This window comes from Kryptolebias marmoratus, linkage group LG11, assembly GCF_001649575.2.
Source record: "Kryptolebias marmoratus isolate JLee-2015 linkage group LG11, ASM164957v2, whole genome shotgun sequence".
In the NCBI taxonomy this organism is placed as follows: Eukaryota; Metazoa; Chordata; class Actinopteri; order Cyprinodontiformes; family Rivulidae; genus Kryptolebias; species Kryptolebias marmoratus.
In genome coordinates, this window is record NC_051440.1 from 19,884,285 (window position 1) to 19,902,062 (window position 17,778).

General features: G+C 39.7%; 2 protein-coding genes across 3 annotated transcripts in view; one reads left to right on the forward strand and one right to left on the reverse strand.

Moving 5' to 3' along the window:
* The window catches only part of lrrc56 (leucine rich repeat containing 56), an 11,965-nt gene extending 10,384 nt beyond the window's left edge, over nt 1–1,581 (reverse strand). The window contains exons 1-4 of one of the 2 annotated variants that reach the window (XM_025007366.2): nt 1,484–1,581; nt 1,087–1,263; nt 722–809; nt 287–347 (exon numbers count right to left, since the gene is read on the reverse strand). In XM_025007366.2, the coding sequence (XP_024863134.1) occupies nt 287–347; nt 722–809; nt 1,087–1,254 (317 nt within the window). In that variant the 5' untranslated portion in view covers nt 1,255–1,263; nt 1,484–1,581. Of the gene's footprint in view, nt 1–67; nt 116–286; nt 348–721; nt 810–1,086; nt 1,264–1,483 lie in introns of those variants that run through there. The other variant, XM_037978067.1, reaches the window with a different exon arrangement.
* A 484-nt stretch (nt 1,582–2,065) lies between these two features.
* LOC108239982 (GTPase HRas) lies at nt 2,066–17,669 on the forward strand. The gene is made up of 6 exons (XM_017423065.2): nt 2,066–2,361; nt 11,387–11,516; nt 12,354–12,532; nt 13,888–14,047; nt 14,676–14,800; nt 14,977–17,669. Exons 2-5 carry the CDS (start codon nt 11,406–11,408, stop codon nt 14,793–14,795), a joined length of 570 nt encoding a protein of 189 aa, XP_017278554.1. The 5' UTR covers nt 2,066–2,361; nt 11,387–11,405; the 3' UTR covers nt 14,796–14,800; nt 14,977–17,669.
* Nucleotides 17,670–17,778: the final 109 nt, after the last annotated feature.

A 17,778-nucleotide genomic window follows, 5' to 3' on the forward strand; every position in this document is an offset into this window, starting at 1 on the left:
CCAGCCACTATGGCTGGTGATCAAAATTTTTTATTTCCACCCCTGGTGTCAGTTTTATTTTACTTACCTTACTGATGTGATCAAGCTGTTATTCATTTTCAGCTGCACTAATCTAGGCAAGTAAGAACCTGAAAGATAATCAGAGAAGTAAGGCTTTTCGTCACAACAAAAAATAGTGGCTGGTAAAATATTTGAGTGGCTGGTAAAAAATTTTGTCCNCCAGCCACTATGGCTGGTGATCAAAATTTTTTATTTCCACCCCTGGTGTCAGTTTTATTTTACTTACCTTACTGATGTGATCAAGCTGTTATTCATTTTCAGCTGCACTAATCTAGGCAAGTAAGAACCTGAAAGATAATCAGAGAAGTAAGGCTTTTCAACTGGGATACTGCTCTGATTATGTAATTGTCAGTCAATGTTGTGACGCAGTTAAGTTCTACTATTGCTTAAAAAGAAGTGTGCCTTTTGTGGACAAGCTATGATGCACATATGCATACTAATTGTATGCAATCTGGGATTTAAAGAGAACAAAGGTGAGTAAAGTGAACATATTTCACCACTGCTCAGTTTTAGTCATTTAGAACTGGTAGGCACAACTATCTGCCTGTCATGCAAACTATGAGCTCTCATGAAAACAAATAAGGGCTTAGTACCTAAGCAGCGTGGATCAAATGAAAGGTCATAATACACAGTAAATGAATAGATGTAAGGTACATCTTACCAAAGTTACCCAGGGTATTTGCTTGGGTGTCTACACAGACCTCCAGTGAAGTGACAAGAGAAAGATCCCGAGTTCCACACAGCAACTCCTGCAAAGTACAAAAGTTACCAACAAACTCATTAACATTATGAATCAAATTGTATCTTCAGAATATACAGTTTCAAATTTAAAAACTTTAGATATTCATCTGGACTATATTCATGTTCATATAATGCTCCACCACTGCTATGTCAGAAAAATGCCAATATTCTGATACAGTATGAAGGAATGTGATTCACTTCAATATACTGTTAAATTACAGTATTATATTGTACATAAGTATCCATCAATGGAGTGGATACAAACTGTTTAAGGTCTCTACTTACCAGCCTATCAGGAGAAAGATAGAGTTCCACTGCTGTGTCAGAGTCCTCACATTGTTTACCAGGATTAGGAGTTGGGTTGATGCAGCCTGAACCGCTCAGCTCAGTCACCTGAACCCGGGCCGTACCGGGCCGAATCTCCTGGACCACTGACCCATGGCAGAGATTCATTTCTCACGGCTGTTTGAATTAAACAATAAACAATTTAAATAACAATGGGAAAGTAGCTCAGTGTTGGAGAAAAAAGAACAAAACACCTCGAGTAAAATTAGCAACATTGTACAAAATTTTACGTTAACAGCCACGGCTAATGTCCAACTAAAAAGTTCTCTAATTTACAGTAAACAAATTCTAAAACAGCTCAAATATAAATGTTAGTAATACAAAGAAAATTATTTACCTGTTCTAGGGGATGGTTCAGTAAACACATTTACGGAGAGACTAAACAGAGAGATTAAAAAGGCAAAAGTTTACTTGACAACCGGAGCCAACTTCCTGGATACGCACGCAGTGCTCACTGGGATATGTAGTCCCCTTGGGCAGTTCACGTTCAACATTATTTTTTCAGTATTTACGTGCTACATTCTTCAATTAAAAAACAAGACTGCCAGTGACTTATATAGATATTTATACAAAAAAGATGCTATATTTTAAAAAGACACATAGGTCTTTGCATCGGGAAAAAGATGAGTTTTATGTTATAAAATGTAGTCTTTTTGGTAGTTGTGATAAAAGAAAGTAGACTCTGTATTTATAGCTTTCAGGGTTGGATTGAGCGTCATAAAAGGTCTCGTTTGAAATGTATTCATGCACTCTTGTCTGTTAGATTTAAGAGGCCTCTTTAGAAGCTCGTATTTATTTTATCAGACGTGTTCAGGCCACCTCTCATCGCCGGGTTCTCACTGTTCCGACGACCTCTGAACGCAGCAGTAACAGACACAGTAACCGGGGCGGTTCTATGGTTGATAGAGTTGGGCGTGGGCTCTGTACTCCTCATCTCCTCTGGTCTCTAGAAGCACATTGTTCAACGCGGGCTCGTCATACTCAGGACCAGGGAATTTCTTTGGCGCATATTAGCCACAGAAAATTAAACTCTGTCACACAGACAAAAAGGACGCATATTGCTGAAGTCGGGCGGGACAGACTGAGCCGAGGGAACATTTCGTTTTCTTCTTCTGGTTGGCCACGGAATTGAAAGATTTCTCTTTCTTCCTCAGTCTCCGGCTGAAGACGAAACGTTGTTTTTTCCGCCAGCAATTGGACCCCTGCTTGCTTACTGTGAGTATGCACTTTACATTCCTGGGTCAGAAATATATCGAAAATGACGGTCTGTTGATAGGTCGTCTTTTAGATGCTTTCAGAGGTTTTTTTGTGGACACCGCAGGAGATTGCAGTCCACAGAAAACGTGTTAGCTAGCTATTATAACGTTTTAATTCACCTCCCCGGCGACCTGCAACGTCCACACACACACCTCGGAAAACTCGTGCTTTATTTTAAATCACTTCTGCATGACTAAACCTTTATTTCAAGCCCGTTACTTGTCTTATGAGTTGAGGTGTTAAAACTTGTTACTGAAGTGATAGCGAGCTCCGACCACCGTGGATTTCCCCCTTCTTCGTCTTACTTTGTAAAAGAAACCGAAGGCATTGAAATGGTCAAACGTAAAAATAATAAATTAAAAAAAGCCGGGGGAAATTCAGTTTGTATCGTGTTGTAAAGAGTGGATTGTGTTTGAGGTGCTGATCCACAGACAAATAGGGTGACGCCCCATCACACAGACTGAATGTATCACTGCGGAAGTCAGACTCTTTTGCAGGGCATTTACAGAGATGACTTCAATTAGTTTATTTTTTCTAGTGATTCAAACGTAAAGCTGAAAATAGATGGCAAAGGCGAGACTAATTTTAACTGTCATAACTGAAATCTTACTCAGCATGATTTGTAACACCAAATTGGAGTTTTATTTTTATGGCAAACAAAAACAGATATTTTTTCTCCTTCTTTTTTTGATGGGAATTATTTGGCAACTGACTGTAAAAATACGTAAATAGCTATAGCTCAGTCAGTTTTACAGATACTGAGCTAAAATTTGGTGGGATAGTAGCTGAGACTGATCCCCAACATACACTATATTGTTATATTGCCTCCCTTCACATTCATATGTACTTGAGTAACATCCCATTGATAATCCATAGGGTTTAATATCAGGTTGGCCCAACCTTTGAAGCTGTATCAGAATCAAGGTTTAGGAGTTTGTTTTGGGGATTTTTTGCCCATTCATCCAGAAGTGTATTTGTGAGGTCAGACACCTGGCTCACAGTCTCCCCTCTGATTCATCCCAAAGGTGTTCTGTCAGGTTGAGGTCATGACTCTGTGCAGGCAAGTCAAGTTCTTCCACCCCAAACTTTGTCATTCATGTCGTCATGGACCTTGCTTTGTGCACAGTTGCACAGTCATGTTGAGACAGGAAGGGGCCATCCCCAAACTGTTCCCACAGAGTATGAAATTGTTCAATGTGTCTTGATACTCTGAAGCATTAAGAGTTCCTTTCACTGGAACTAAGCGGCCGGGCCCAACTCCTGAAAAACAACGCTACTCCATAATCGCCCCCTCCACCAAACTTTACATGTGATTCGTCCCTCCAGAGAACCCGTCTCCACTGCTGTAGAATTCAGCGGCGGTGTGCTTCACTCCACAGCATCCAACGCTTTCATTGCACTTGGTGATGGAAGGCTTGGATGCAGCTGCTCAGCCATGGAAACCCATACCATGAAGCTCTCTACTCTCTGTTCTTGAGCTGATCTGAAGGTCACATGAAGTTTGGAGGTCTGTAGCTGCTGACTCTGCAGAACGTTGATGACCTCTGTGCTCCTCAACATCCTCTGAGCCCACTCTATGATTTTATGTGGCCGAGTTGCTGTCGTTCCCAGTCGTTCCCAGTCATAATCCCACTAACGGTTGACTGTGGAATATTTAGTTGCGAGGAAATTTCACAACTGGACTTATTGCACAGGTGGCATCCCATCACGGTACCACGCTGGAGCTCATCGAGCTCCTGAGAGTGACCCATTCGCTCACTAATGTTTATAGAAGCAGTCTTTGTGCTTAGGTGCTTGATTTTATACACCTGTGGCCATGGCAGTGATTGGAACACCTGAATTCAATAATTTAGAAGGGTGTGTGAATACTTTTGGCAATATTGTGTATATTCTGAGCCCTAATCAACTCTTTCTGTCTGTTAGCTAAATATCTCATAAACCACTAGACAGATTTTAACAAAACTGTCAGATGATAACTGTTGGATGTACATCTATGATTAATTACCTTTTTAGAGCCAGTGCCATTCAAGATGGCCGCCTCAGCCAACTTGACCTTAGAAAAACACAAAAAATGTCTATAATTCAATCAGTTTTATAGATATTGGGCTAAAATCTGGTGTGGTTGTAGCTGAGTGTCAGTCACAAATATTTTTGCTTAAAACTTCAGCATTAACTGCTGGACTTAACCTGGTAAGCTAAACATCTCCTGAACTGTTAAACGGATTTAATGAAACTTTCATATATACATCTACAACTGATTAACTTTTGGAGTCAGTTCCATTCAAGATGGCCTCTACAGCAAAATGTCATTAGCCAACGCTGATGTGGTAGTAGCTGTGAGTCATTCACAACACATGTTCTTTTCATGTTTTTTTTTTTTCAAGGTTTGACCTAAACGGCTATAACTTTATCATTCCTTAACATAAACTGATCTTCGTTTAAAAGTCTGGAACAAAAAAATGTGGCGGGCGATATGAAGTCCTTCAAGGAATGCTAGGCCTTTAATGTTTTACATCGTTTTTTGCTTCCAGGCGAGGCAGAAAATCAGGCAGCTGGAAAAACTGTTGGAGAAAGTCCAGTGATAGAGGTGTGATGTTAGTGTATTGTTTCTTTCTGTGGACAGCTGTGGACTGAATACTGCCAAGCTGCAGGCCAAAATATGTGCGACTCTTTAGAAAAAGCAAGTTTAGTCCTAATGATAACTTTTCCTTTTTTTATTCCTATAACTAAGACAAAGTTCTCTAAGTCCTTATAACAAGAAACGTAAAAGAAACATAAGTTTTGGGATGTTTGGGGTCTGATAAGCTCTATGGCTCCTCTAACTGGCAGTTCTTTGTGTGTGTGTGTGTGTGTGTGTGTGCGGGGTGGGGGGGTCAGCTGGCCTTTTCATCTCTGCTGCTGCCTTCACTGTCTCGCCCCGCACAACAGCAAGCTAAAAGGGTGACCCAGTGGGGAAAAGGTCACTCGAACTCTAGTGCTTTTAGAAGCAGATTGCACACACACACACAGTTTACAGAGGTGCACAAGAAAAAGCAGTTTATTGAAAAAAAAAATCTCCAGATTTAGAAATGAGTAGAAACAATATTTTTTTTTTTTTAAAAAAGTCAGTCCTTGATCTTACAGACCAACACTCCTCGTTCTTCCTCAGGCTACATCTGACTCAAAAAGGCAGAACGGTCATTTCTCAGTTGCTGGTCAACACTTTTGTTTGGATGCTTTTTAGCATGATGATGATGATGTCATTGGAAAACGGTGGGAGGGTGTGGTGGGCTGTTGAGGCTTTAGCGTGGCTTTTGGAGTCTCACTATCTGACTGTGATACCTCCCTGGAGAAGGTCTCCTTACCATCATTACGCCATTAAAAATCTATTATCTCTGCTGTGGTTCTGCTCATATGGATTCTTTAACCAATTAAGCACTTTAATGGAGGGTAAAATGCCTGTTATAGAAAATGGTAATTCACATGCCCAGCTTCCTGCAACATGTGTGTTGATGATATTGAAATGAGAACCAGCTTGGAAGGAATTAAAGTAGTTTTTCATTGCACATTTTAGGTTGAAGAGGTAGCTAAAAGACCAGGTTTGGACATTTGTGTTACCTCCATAGCCTTTGACCCTGCTCCAATGTATTTATTATGCTCCTGGCATATAGTAAGAGTAGTTCTCCCTCGTTCTCATCCGCTCCTCTAGTACCACCCCTATCACTTCTGTGCGCTTGCACCCTCCGTAAGCTGTCATGTAAGATTATCCTCTTGGTCTAGGCGATGCTCTAAGGTTTCAAAAACGAAATGTTAATTTCCCAGGCTGGAGGTGGTGAGCTATAAATAGCCTTAAACACAAACATGCTGTGTTGTGTTCTTGAATCAAATGGGGAGCAGCTCTGCAAAGGTTTTGGGTTCTTTGGAATGGAAAAGGTCACCACTTTTGCAAACAACACTGTTGCTGTAGCTTTTCTTACAGCAGTAGCAGGAAAGTTGCTCAGAGTGCTGTTGCCTCCTGAATTGGCAACACTTTGCTGTAGGATCGTCAGATGTGAATGGTGTCTATCATTGCATGTTTTTAATTTTGAATATGCGTTTACAGATGTGCACATTCAGAGGTCAATTAGTTCTGCAGAGGTTAGGATTATAGTAATTGATGTTTGATAAGAAAATCAGGACTAAGCAGAAGAATATGAAGGCGTGTCACTGCTAATGGGACAGAGCAAGATTATCAATCTGTTGAAAAGAAAAATCTTGATTACAAGTAAATTGTAAATTAAGTATATATCAGAAATAATTATGATCATTTCATTTGGTGAAATCATCTTCATTTACTTCTATTAAAACAGCCTCATTGAACAAAGAAAAAAAAGTAATTTTTATTTTTTTTCCACAGTTTAATAGATTTGACTCACTCACATTTTCTTGTTACACTTCTGTCCTCTGCTGAGGATTTGACAGATCTCTTGTGCAGTTTTTTCTTTTACCTAAAAGCCTAAAATTCATTCATGCATTAATTTATTGTTTCCTAATAAATGACTTGTATTCCTTGTAAGGGCTGAATGAGTTTTTAAATTGGTGCCATAAAAGTAAAAAGGGACAAATAAATCATTAATCACAATCATTTATATATTAGTTGTCTGCCACACACTTGAGTGCTGTTACAACTCCAGCCACATGTTCTTCTGCTTTGTCCCCGTGTGTTAAAAGATGGCTGCATGGCTGATGATTTTATCCTCCCGCCGTCTTGCTGTCTACCTAGTTGCCTCCCCAGTTTTAGCCCCCACTGACAACAAGTGGTTTCAGAAACGGAGCAGCATCCATCACTGATTCATTTTGCTATTCATCTCCATATGTGTGTGTGGATTATTAATCAGCTGCTGACATGGCCTAGTTTGTGGGAAGATGGGACGTCTGTCTGCTTTGCTTCCCTGAAGCAGGCGCGGGTGTGTTGAGTTAGCCATTTTTAGGCTGGCACTTTCAATCACTTGTTATTTATACAAAATGTCATACCAACTCATGTAAGATTCTGAATTTCCATTTGTCTTTCTGTGTGATGGCATAGATGTCAATCTCCCTTGTTTACTTGTGTTCTACTTGCTAACTGTGTAGTATACAGTTTATTGTATAAACAATGGTTTAGAAAATGGTAATATAAGCTTTTAAAGTAAAAATATTGAAGCGTTGATGCATATTATCTATCAAAAACACTCTTTGTACACACTGTAAACCTAGAAAAAAGCTATTTTCTATGGATGGATGGATGGATGGATGGATGGGATATTGTGACAAGTCTTGACTGGTATGACCTTTTATAAAAGAATCATCAAACAACAAACTTAACTGCATATTTAGAGAGTTTACAAATTTTCTATATAAGCAATCTTTTTAATTTTTAGAAACAAGGTCTAAAGATGAATGAATTTAGAGTAAAGTTTCTGAAAAATAGACTCACTCTGGACATGAATTATCAGTGTGAATGCTCCTGTAGTTGTTTTAAATATATTATTGTTTTTGATCTGAATGGGCTTTCACTCTGTAGTAATTACACAGGATTGTCGAACTTCAGTTCTTTTTCTGCTATATTGCATTTTTTTTAATACAAAGTAGACTTCTTTAAAAATTTTCAATAAACATGTTACCTATAGTTTTGTCATTTTTGCTGTTTTTGTTAGTCACAATGTCAGCAGTTTTGAAATGGGGCCCCTCAAAGATTCACATCAGTGTTTCTGTAATAACACGTGTATTTTGCCCCAACACACCAGTGTAACAGGAGTTGAATATTATGTTTGAACAATGTTTGGGTTGGACGTGCATCTGCTGGTGAGATTTGTGAATTCTAAATAACTTTTGAATATTAATCATTTACCAGAAGTGGTGCTTTCAGATTGACTGAATAAGTGGAAACTTTAAGGCTGACGTGTTAAAAACTGGACTGTAATGTGACTTCTTATAGTATCAATTCAGATGGACTTAAATAAGTTTATATAGAAGAAAACATGTAATACTGCATTTTAGATAATATTGTTAAATTCATTTATGAAGAAAAAAAGACTGATACTTTGGTGTTAATAAGAAGATTTATGTTTAAGTTTAAAAATGTTCATCCATCCATTCATTTTAAAACAATGTTGTCTGAATTTGTCTTTTTGTGCTAAATTGTTGTTAACCATTTAGTCAGAACAAGCATTAAAAATAAAAATAAAAAGTTAGTTGCTGATCAATACATAACAGGGAATTGATCATTACCAGTTTGAGGAAACTGAAGAAGTTCAGCGTCTTTATTTGCAACTAATGTTTTGTTATTTACCATCCGAATAAGTGTACATATTTGTCTGATAACTGTTCCCAGTTTACCGTAAATAAAGTACCTGTTGACACAACCTAACGCCAATGCTCTGGCTGGGATCTTTTAGTGACTGGGTTTGTTTCAGGGTCTGTTTTTCCTGCAGGACTCTGTTCGTCATACAGGCGCGGTTTATTCGCTCTGAGGATCGGCTGGTTGGGGGACAAGCTGGCTTGTATAGCTACAGTTAGGTAAAGGGAAGTTTGATGTTAGGCTGTAAATTTGAGAGGGTATTATTTTTCTCCTTCATTTGAGTTATAGATCTACAGTTTCATTTTATTTTTTATTTACAAGGAGGTCAGTGTTGGCAGTCAGAGCTACCAGTTCCACTGATGAAAGTGATGGTTTATGTAGAAAATCGAGAAGGAACATACAGTATTAATGACAGCATCTGGTTAACTGTCTTCAAGTCTGCTTTTCTGTCAATCATTACTGTCACTTTTGCCGTAGTGTTGCCTGTTTTTCTGCCCCTTCATCATGATTGCACATAATTCAGACACAAATAACCGAGTTTTTGCTTGAGGATTCTATTAATACAACACCACACCCAGAAATAACTGTAACAGGATGTGAGTTATTTTTCACTCCTCACTTGATTTGCTTTCTACAATAAATGCATTTTTACCCTTATGGTTCTATACGTTTTGAGTAAACTCTCCAGATGTTGTGTTTGGGAGATACTCTTGTTACAAATAGTTTACAATACACTCCAGCTTTGTGTGCACCTTTGGGAGTTAAATCACAAGAGGATATGTGTGGGTGTGTGTGGGTGTTTACTGCCCGGACCTCTGCAGTCACTGGTGAGTGAAAATTCTGTGACATTCATAGGGGTGTATTTCACATGAAGAATAAGGTTGTTTTCGGCTGCCACATGTAAGCCCACATACAGTATGTAACCTGTAGTGTTAATGATGCCCTAATGTTCTGAACACACAGTAGCAGGTGGTGTTGGTTAATGATTTTCCTTTTTTCAACCCTTTTACAGAACATTCAACAAGGTGACAAGCATGTTCAAGCCCATGTGCTTTGCTTTCACTTTTATTAGCTTCATCTAAACTACAAAAAAAAAAAAGGCTTAGACGAGGCTAAATTTAAGGCTGCTTACGGTTTAGACTTAGGGTGGGACAGACGTAACTCACTGAAATTGCAAAATAGGATTCTGCTGTAATTATTGCATGTTTGCGTCAAAGATGGGTGCAGTTCACTATAATTTGCTTCACAGCTATCACCACGAATGTCTGTTTTTATGTAGAAACGGTGTGTGTGGAAAATTTATCGAGAAAAGTTTTGAGTAACTGCTGTCAGATCGAAAAGGAAACTAGCTGTGCAGTCACCCGGAGCCACTACTTCCTTACTTACCAGTATTTCTCGTTATTTTCTTCTAAAGTATGTAATTTGAGACAAGCTCATGATGGCATCATCTGCCAACTCCCTATAACTGGGTTTAGACTTGCAAAAGCTTCATGAGGAATTTATCTCTTCTTTTTCTGATTCATTTCTTCCCTTGGCTGGGTTCGGGTCATTCTCTGGTCATGGATACGTTAGGTTTTGATTTGTATTTGTTTTTTTCTCATCCAGTAAGCTGAGTCACACTCTACTACGTCATATCATGGAAAGCACCTATGGGAATATTTTTGTCAACTTGTTGAGCTAACACCTGGAATTTTACAGGCCAGCAGTGCTGCTGGGTTGATGTCAGATGATCCGTGCGTGTATGCGTTGGCTTCTGTTTGTAAATAGTTATCTCTTGTTAAATGCCAACCAGCAGCTCTGCTGTTTCTTTGTACATCCAGAAACAAGGAAATGGTCTACATAATATATGATAAATGAGTTTACATACTAAATTAATACAGATTTGTGCCTGCCTCTGAAAGTTAGAATTTAATTGTTACACATCAGCAGAAGGACCCTTTTTTGTTTTCCATTTGAGCTTTGAGATGTTTAAATCTGTTCTTTAGAGACCATCCTAGTTAAACCAGTGGGGTCCATAATGGGCAACTATTGAGTCAAATGTTTGAGCTTTTTTTCCATTAGATTTTACTATAAATTGATGACAACAAAGAACTGAGAAACTGTTAAAACAATCTCAAACAGTCTGACTTGGCTGTCAACAAAGTAAAAAAAAAATGGCACAGTTTTTGCTTTTTTCTCTTTGTCTAATGTTTTAGTGTTGATAGTTTTTGTGTTTATATATTTTTATAGTCAGCATTGATATTTTTAGCTCTGGCGTCAGCCCCTGAAAGTTAAAAGGTAGATGTGAGTAACATAAAGCCTGAGTGGAGAAGGTCTGTCTGCCAGCGTGGTGCCCCTCCTTCCTTCCTCAGCTCCCCCTCTCAGGCTCCCTCTCTCTCTCTCTCTGCTGCTCACACTGAGAGGTAGTGGATCAGAACACTGAGTACCTTCAGCAGCATTTTTCCTCATTCCCCTTTGAGGGTCTCAACCTGAGCCCCCTCTGAAAACCCACTCCAGCACATGTAAAAAAACACTAATGTTTCTGACCAGTGAGCAGGAAGATCTTTTGTCTGTGCCACATGTTGTAAATCCTACTGTGGGCATAGCTTTTCAAAACCTTTGTGTCTTTATTGCATTTATTTATTTATTTGTTTTTTGTCAATGTACTAACCTGCTCACTTTTGGTCCTGTGCCTCTCTCCTGCAGTGCTGTGTGGTGGACAGAAATGACGGAGTATAAGCTGGTGGTGGTGGGTGCAGGAGGCGTGGGCAAGAGTGCACTCACCATCCAGCTCATCCAGAACCACTTTGTGGATGAATATGACCCCACGATAGAGGTACGGTGCTCTTCAGCTTCTTCTGCTCATTATTCCTGTGGGATTCATATTAGGGCTGAGGGGGCGAAGGGTTCATCATAATGTAAAAAAAACTGAATTATTTCTATTTGAATTGCTTTGTGGTTGTGCCATTTATGCTTGTAAGCATTAATGAAAGATGTGCTGTCTGTAGTAAAGGTTAACGCCTAAACTCTGTGATGAGGAATATTTTGCGCACCCTACTGTGATGAGAGCTTAGTCTAAATAAAAGTTTTGTTAATTAAATTAACTGAATGTTTTGGTGACATTCCAAAAGATTAGATCCACGCTTTTATTTAATATATCAGTAAAATAAAAGAAAAAGACATTGCAAAGAGCAGAGTAAGGCCAGTGTGGATACTTTTTTCTCTTTTCTCTTTTTTTCTGCCTTTCTGTCTCCACTCTCTCTCTCTCTTTTTCTCACCACGCCTGTCTCTGGTCAGACAATGTCCTTTTTGTGTATTTGCATTCCTGGCCCCTGTGCTCGAACAAACAAAGGGACAGCACTCCATGTTTTTGTGACTGCATGTTGGAAGGCCAAACATTGGCTCTGATACCCTGCTTCTCTGATCTCTTGTTTTTCATGTGATCTAAAACTGGACCTAGATTTACGTAATAACAAATGCAGGTTAATACACGGTCAATTAAACATTACAGTGCGTTTCCCTAAACTGTATATAAGCCTCAGTGACCGACCGAGCCCAGCAGTGAGACCTCAGCAGGGAAGTGCCACGAACTGCGTCAAATTCCACCTCTTTCTGTGAAGAATGTTTATCACACCACTCTAAGTTTGTCCCTCTTTTTTTTTTCTTTCTGCAGGATTCGTACCGAAAGCAAGTGGTGATTGATGGGGAGACCTGCCTGCTGGACATTCTGGACACTGCAGGTCAGGAGGAGTACAGCGCCATGAGGGATCAGTACATGAGGACAGGGGAGGGTTTCCTCTGCGTTTTTGCCATCAACAACACCAAGTCCTTTGAGGACATTCACCAGTACAGGTGTGTTAAAGAGAAAATACAAACAGCACAAATTTCGACAATTATTTAGGCTGAAATTGAGTCACAAAATCAATTGATGCTGTTCCTTTTAGCTTCTCTACATGTGTCAGTGAATATGTGGTGTATTAAATGGACTCATGTGGGGTCTGGCAGGAGAGGGGTGTGTATATGTGTGTGTGCCAACTCTCTGCAGTAGTAGGGTGATGTCATGCTGTAGCGTTTAACACAGCTAAAGAAAGCTTAGCCCCCAGCTGGAGGCTTACAGCACGATGCCAATGAAATTGATCCTGACTCAATTAGAGGAGCAGGCAGAGGTAGTGCTACCAAGGACGGGGAAGGAGAAAAGAAGGGGGTGGAGAGTTTCAGCTGGAGATGACAGTGCTCCTTATCTCCTCCAAATTTTGTCTTTCTCATCACATTAGACAATCATTTCCCAGTCCTGTGTGTCACGAATAAAGAAGGCTGTGTATTGAGATGCATTTTCTCATACAGTTTTGCGGTATTTTTGTGTGAAACAAACATATTTATTTGGCTCGCTTCAATTGCAGCCCAGCCTTTTTTAGACCTGGCTCTAAACTCAACTGTTAATGCATTGTGTGAAAGCATATATTCTGTTAGAATCGATTGTCATCCAGTTAGAGCTGCTCAGTTATTAAAAGATGCCTCGTCTGTGTTTAAAAAGGAAGATGTCTGTTGAAATTTAGAAAAAAGTAAACTGTTTACACCTACTGGTTTCACATGACAGTGCAAAGTTATAGCATGGCCAAGAATATTTAACAAATATGAATTAATATGAATGGTCTTGGTGTTTATTGTAGACGCACCAGTTTTATTAGACGTGAAATACTTGCCTCACCTGCAAACTAGTCATAGATTTAGTTAATCACTATAAGCACTGATTGAAAATGAGCCTGGCTAACAGTGGCAGAGACATCCTGCTTTACTGTGGCTGACTGAGACTAAGAGCTGATCTGATCCGACCAACACCTCTCACTCAGTTCCCCTGTCTGCATGCTGTTTGGCACTTGCTGCTGTAGTGATGAGGTAATGCTGTTTGCTGCCCGGCTGTTGTCTATCCCTCTGCCTCACCCCCCAACTCCATTTCTCCCCGCCGTCCTTCTTCAGCAGTGCAGCACAGACCAGGCTCCGGCTCTACCTCTGGGTCCTAGAGCTCCCTGGGTGGTTGGATCTCCAGCAGAGATGTTGTGATTGTTTACAGAGCTGGGAGGATCCCGCACAACAAGACGTGCCATTGTGGCTAATTACAGTGCTCGGAGGAGTTGGAGGGGAAAGATAGACAAATTGATGCAAATGAAATGTCAACTATTGCACTTTTCTGGTTTTCCAATCCACAGAGAACAAATAAAGCGTGTGAAGGACTCTGATGATGTACCTATGGTGCTTGTGGGAAACAAATGTGACCTCCCAGCACGCACAGTGGACACAAGGCAAGCCCAGGAGTTGGCTCGCTCCTACGGCATCCCTTACATTGAGACCTCTGCCAAAACACGACAGGTGAGTGGGGATCACACCAAGCATGCATCAACTTACTGAACTTGAAATCCTGTTCGTTTTAAGTTCTTTTAAATTTCATAATGCACCCTCTTTAATCTTTAATTTTATTAGCTATAAATAATCATGTGTCGTAATATACAAGTTATTACAGCACTCTAGTTTTGGCCTTTGCATGATTAGTTTTCGCAGCCATGTTTATGCACAGAAAGAGCAGTTCATGTCCTGTGCTATGATGTAATTTATGTTGTCAAGAACATTTTATAATACCTCAGGCAATGAGTCATAGCACGCTTACCTTGGCTAAAGAATGGAGCTACAGTGCTTCAAAGACTCCATAAGGACTAGTGGCTGCATGGCTCCCACTGTCTGTGAGTCACTGTCACATTATGTACAGACACACAGACTTGTGTCCATACTTGAACCTGCAGAATCAGTCACTCAAAGGAAGTACATAGAACTGAGCTCTCGTTTATCTTTAGTCATCAAGGGTTCTTGATTAGTGTCTGAAATGATAAGGGTTGCCATGGTAATTTTTTCCAGATGGTGGGTACACCTGAGTCGTTTGCTGTTAGCTATTCAGTCAGTACCCAGATCTTTTTGTAATTTTTGTGTGTGTGTGTGTTTACAGGGAGTAGAAGATGCTTTCTACACGCTGGTAAGGGAAATAAGACAACATAAGTTGAGGAAGTTGAACCCTCCAGATGAGAGCGGTCAGGACTGTATGAGCTGTCGATGTGTGGTATCGTGAAGCAGGTGAGACGTTACAGACTCTGGAATAGTCACTGAATCGGACTGTTAACCTGGAACCTCAATATACACGGTTCTATGTTTAGGATTGCAGATGTGAACGGTGTTTTAAAATGAGAATTATGTCTCTTTTTCAGTAAACAAAACCGCTGATGTCTGTGCCATCTTATTTTTTTTCCCAGTTCTCCATTACATGTTGAGGAGAAATGCTACAGGGTGAAGTGGCAGCATGGACTCGACGACAGACGGAGAAAAAACAACCTAAAGATGAAACATGAACTTTGTCAAACAGAGGACGACTGAAGCAAAAGCTCTCAAGGAAACCACCATGGCTGACTGAATCATAGACTCTTATGGAAAAGAGGATTTTTGGACTGTTGCCTAAGTGGCTAGCTGAACTGGTCCGGTCCGGTCTCTTTCTTTTTTTATGTTGGGCCACATTGATCTGTGAGCAACACCATTAGTGACTTGATTGAGCTGGGTTGCTCCACATATTTCCTGCTAACTTATTGTTTTCAGTCTCAACACTGGTTGTAAAGAGGGTGTCTCTCACCCCCTCCTACCTTGAAGCCTAATTCCCCTCCCCCTGCCTAGAACCTGGAAGAACTGACTGATTTTTAAATGGAAAGAACTGGAATGAACATTTTGTTTTTCCTCTCACCTTACGTAAATAACCCACGTCCATTCTACCTGCACAGGGTTTCCTCAAAAGGCCTCAGACCTGAAATTGTACTGGATGCAGGGAGTGAAAGCTGATTTAGGATGTTTTTTCTGTTGCTCTTTACCAATTAGCCTAAACTGTAAAAAAAAATCTTTAAATTGGTTTCTGATCTGATTTTATTGTCTTGTGATTGATAGAATTGAAAACCATTGATCACTACAACTATACAAACAGGTTTGTTTTAGACAGCACCTGGTTTAATATTTTTATCACCCTTCTTGAGGTAATTAAAAGTTTCTTCTGGAATAGATATTTTAAAAGGGGTCACAGAGATGGATGAGTTTCTACCTTCACTTTTTACAGATTTTTTTTTTTTTATTATTGTGAAATGTTATTTGCAAAATAATAATTGTAACGGCTAGTGTACGTAGGTTCTGATGCAGTAGAACCCTACTGTTCTAACTACACCAAGTGTTGGAAATAAACCTTCTGACATCTTCATTTACCGTTTCACCTTGGTTTCAGATGGAAAGGAGCGGCGGGTGAAAGCATGGAGGTCATCTTTGGCGTGAGTGAAGCCTCAGAGACTGATTACAGTTTTAGAGAGAGAGGACTGCATTTTGTTTCAGTAACTGTACTGTTTACTATATGGTGATAATATTTTATTTGAAGCTGCGGGATTTGCTTTTGTTGGATAATAAGGCTCAGATATTAAAAGATCCAGGAAGGTTTCAGCTAATAGTTCTGGCAACCACGGTTCACGTATGTCACGAGTTGGTTTTGCGGAATGGTAAAACACAAGTCCTGCCTCAGAACTTAGTTGTTGTTGTTGTTTTTTTCCACACACCGTTCTATCCTCAAACTGTTCGTCATTCTTCGCCACCTATAGCTCTTTAAAGGAGCAATAACAAGTCGGGTGCTAATCTTCTCAAACCATATTTACTGTATATGTGAGGAATATTGTCTGCAGCAGGTCCTGGATCGAGTGTTAGGGGAATGCTTTGCTTGAATTCTTAATATTCAGAGGCTTGTGCTCTCCATAATGAATTCATTTGCTGCCTAAAATATGATTGATGTGTTTACTTTGCCTTATCATTTAGCTAGTCTGTACCTCATGTTAGCAGCAAGCTTGACCCCCCAGATGATGTTTGCCGTTTTCTTTATGTGCACAACCAGAAATATACGAGTGTGCTGTACAGAGTTTGAAAAACACTACACTGATTTTTATTTTTATTTTTTATTTTTTTTGCTCGCTCTCTCTTTCATCTGTTTGGATAGGATTTAGTTAAAAGCAGAATATATATTGATGTAAAGGAAGTAGCCCAGTATAAAACAAATTGTCCAAATTCATTCGAGCAGGCAGTGGAGTTCATTTAGCACAAGTTGCATTTAATATTGATCTATCAAATTGACCTGGTCATTTCTGGAGATGATGTAGTCACTACAGGCAGGTTAATGACAGTTAGAAATAAAATGTTTGGCTGTTGTCTCATCAGCCGGATTGTTTTCATGTCATGATTTTGTACAGTTTAAACGACTCTCGTAACTGCTTGGAGAAAATTGGACTGCAGTGGTTAACCTGCGTTTTTGGTTAATCTTTTATTTCTCAGCTTGGAGGAAATCCACAAACTGTGAATGTGTTTTAGTCTTTAGATATAGTTTGAAAGAAGCCTTGTGTTTTAAAAATGACTGAAACGATGAAGGGGTTTATCATCGGGCCCCACTTTTGGCTGTGTTGCCTTTTTTATTTTTAACCCTTTGTGCTCATACATTTATAATGGGGGAAAAAAACTGGATTTTTTTGTGAAATTTAATTACAGATGTGGTGGAATGCCTCTCCTCTCTGTCAATCCTTTAACAGTACACTCACAATGATATAGAAGTCCACAAACCTATGCATTCAAACACCCACTGCTTTAGAAAAGTTGCAGCATGTTGTTGCAATACTCGGCCAGTGAACCACCAGAAAACAGGCGTGTCAGGAGTCCTGGCCAGCATGACAAAGAGTGTGTGAACCTCTGGAGGGAGGAGGGAAGCAGGGGTTGCACAAAGATGTAATGGTTTGTTTCTCCCCCCCCCCTGAAAACTGTGGAATAGAGGTGTAGAAGGATTTTGTGAAAATGTCAGCTGTGTCACTATGTAAGATGTATTTACCCTTTGAAAATGTGGCAAATGTATTGCAGGACAAATAAAGATGTCAAGCTGAAGAAGTCATTTAACTTTTCTTGTTTTTCCTCCTAAATTTCAGTTTTGCTACCACCTACAGGCCTTTTTATGTATTAAGTTTGTGAATATGATGAAGTGCCTCCTGGACAACAGCGGC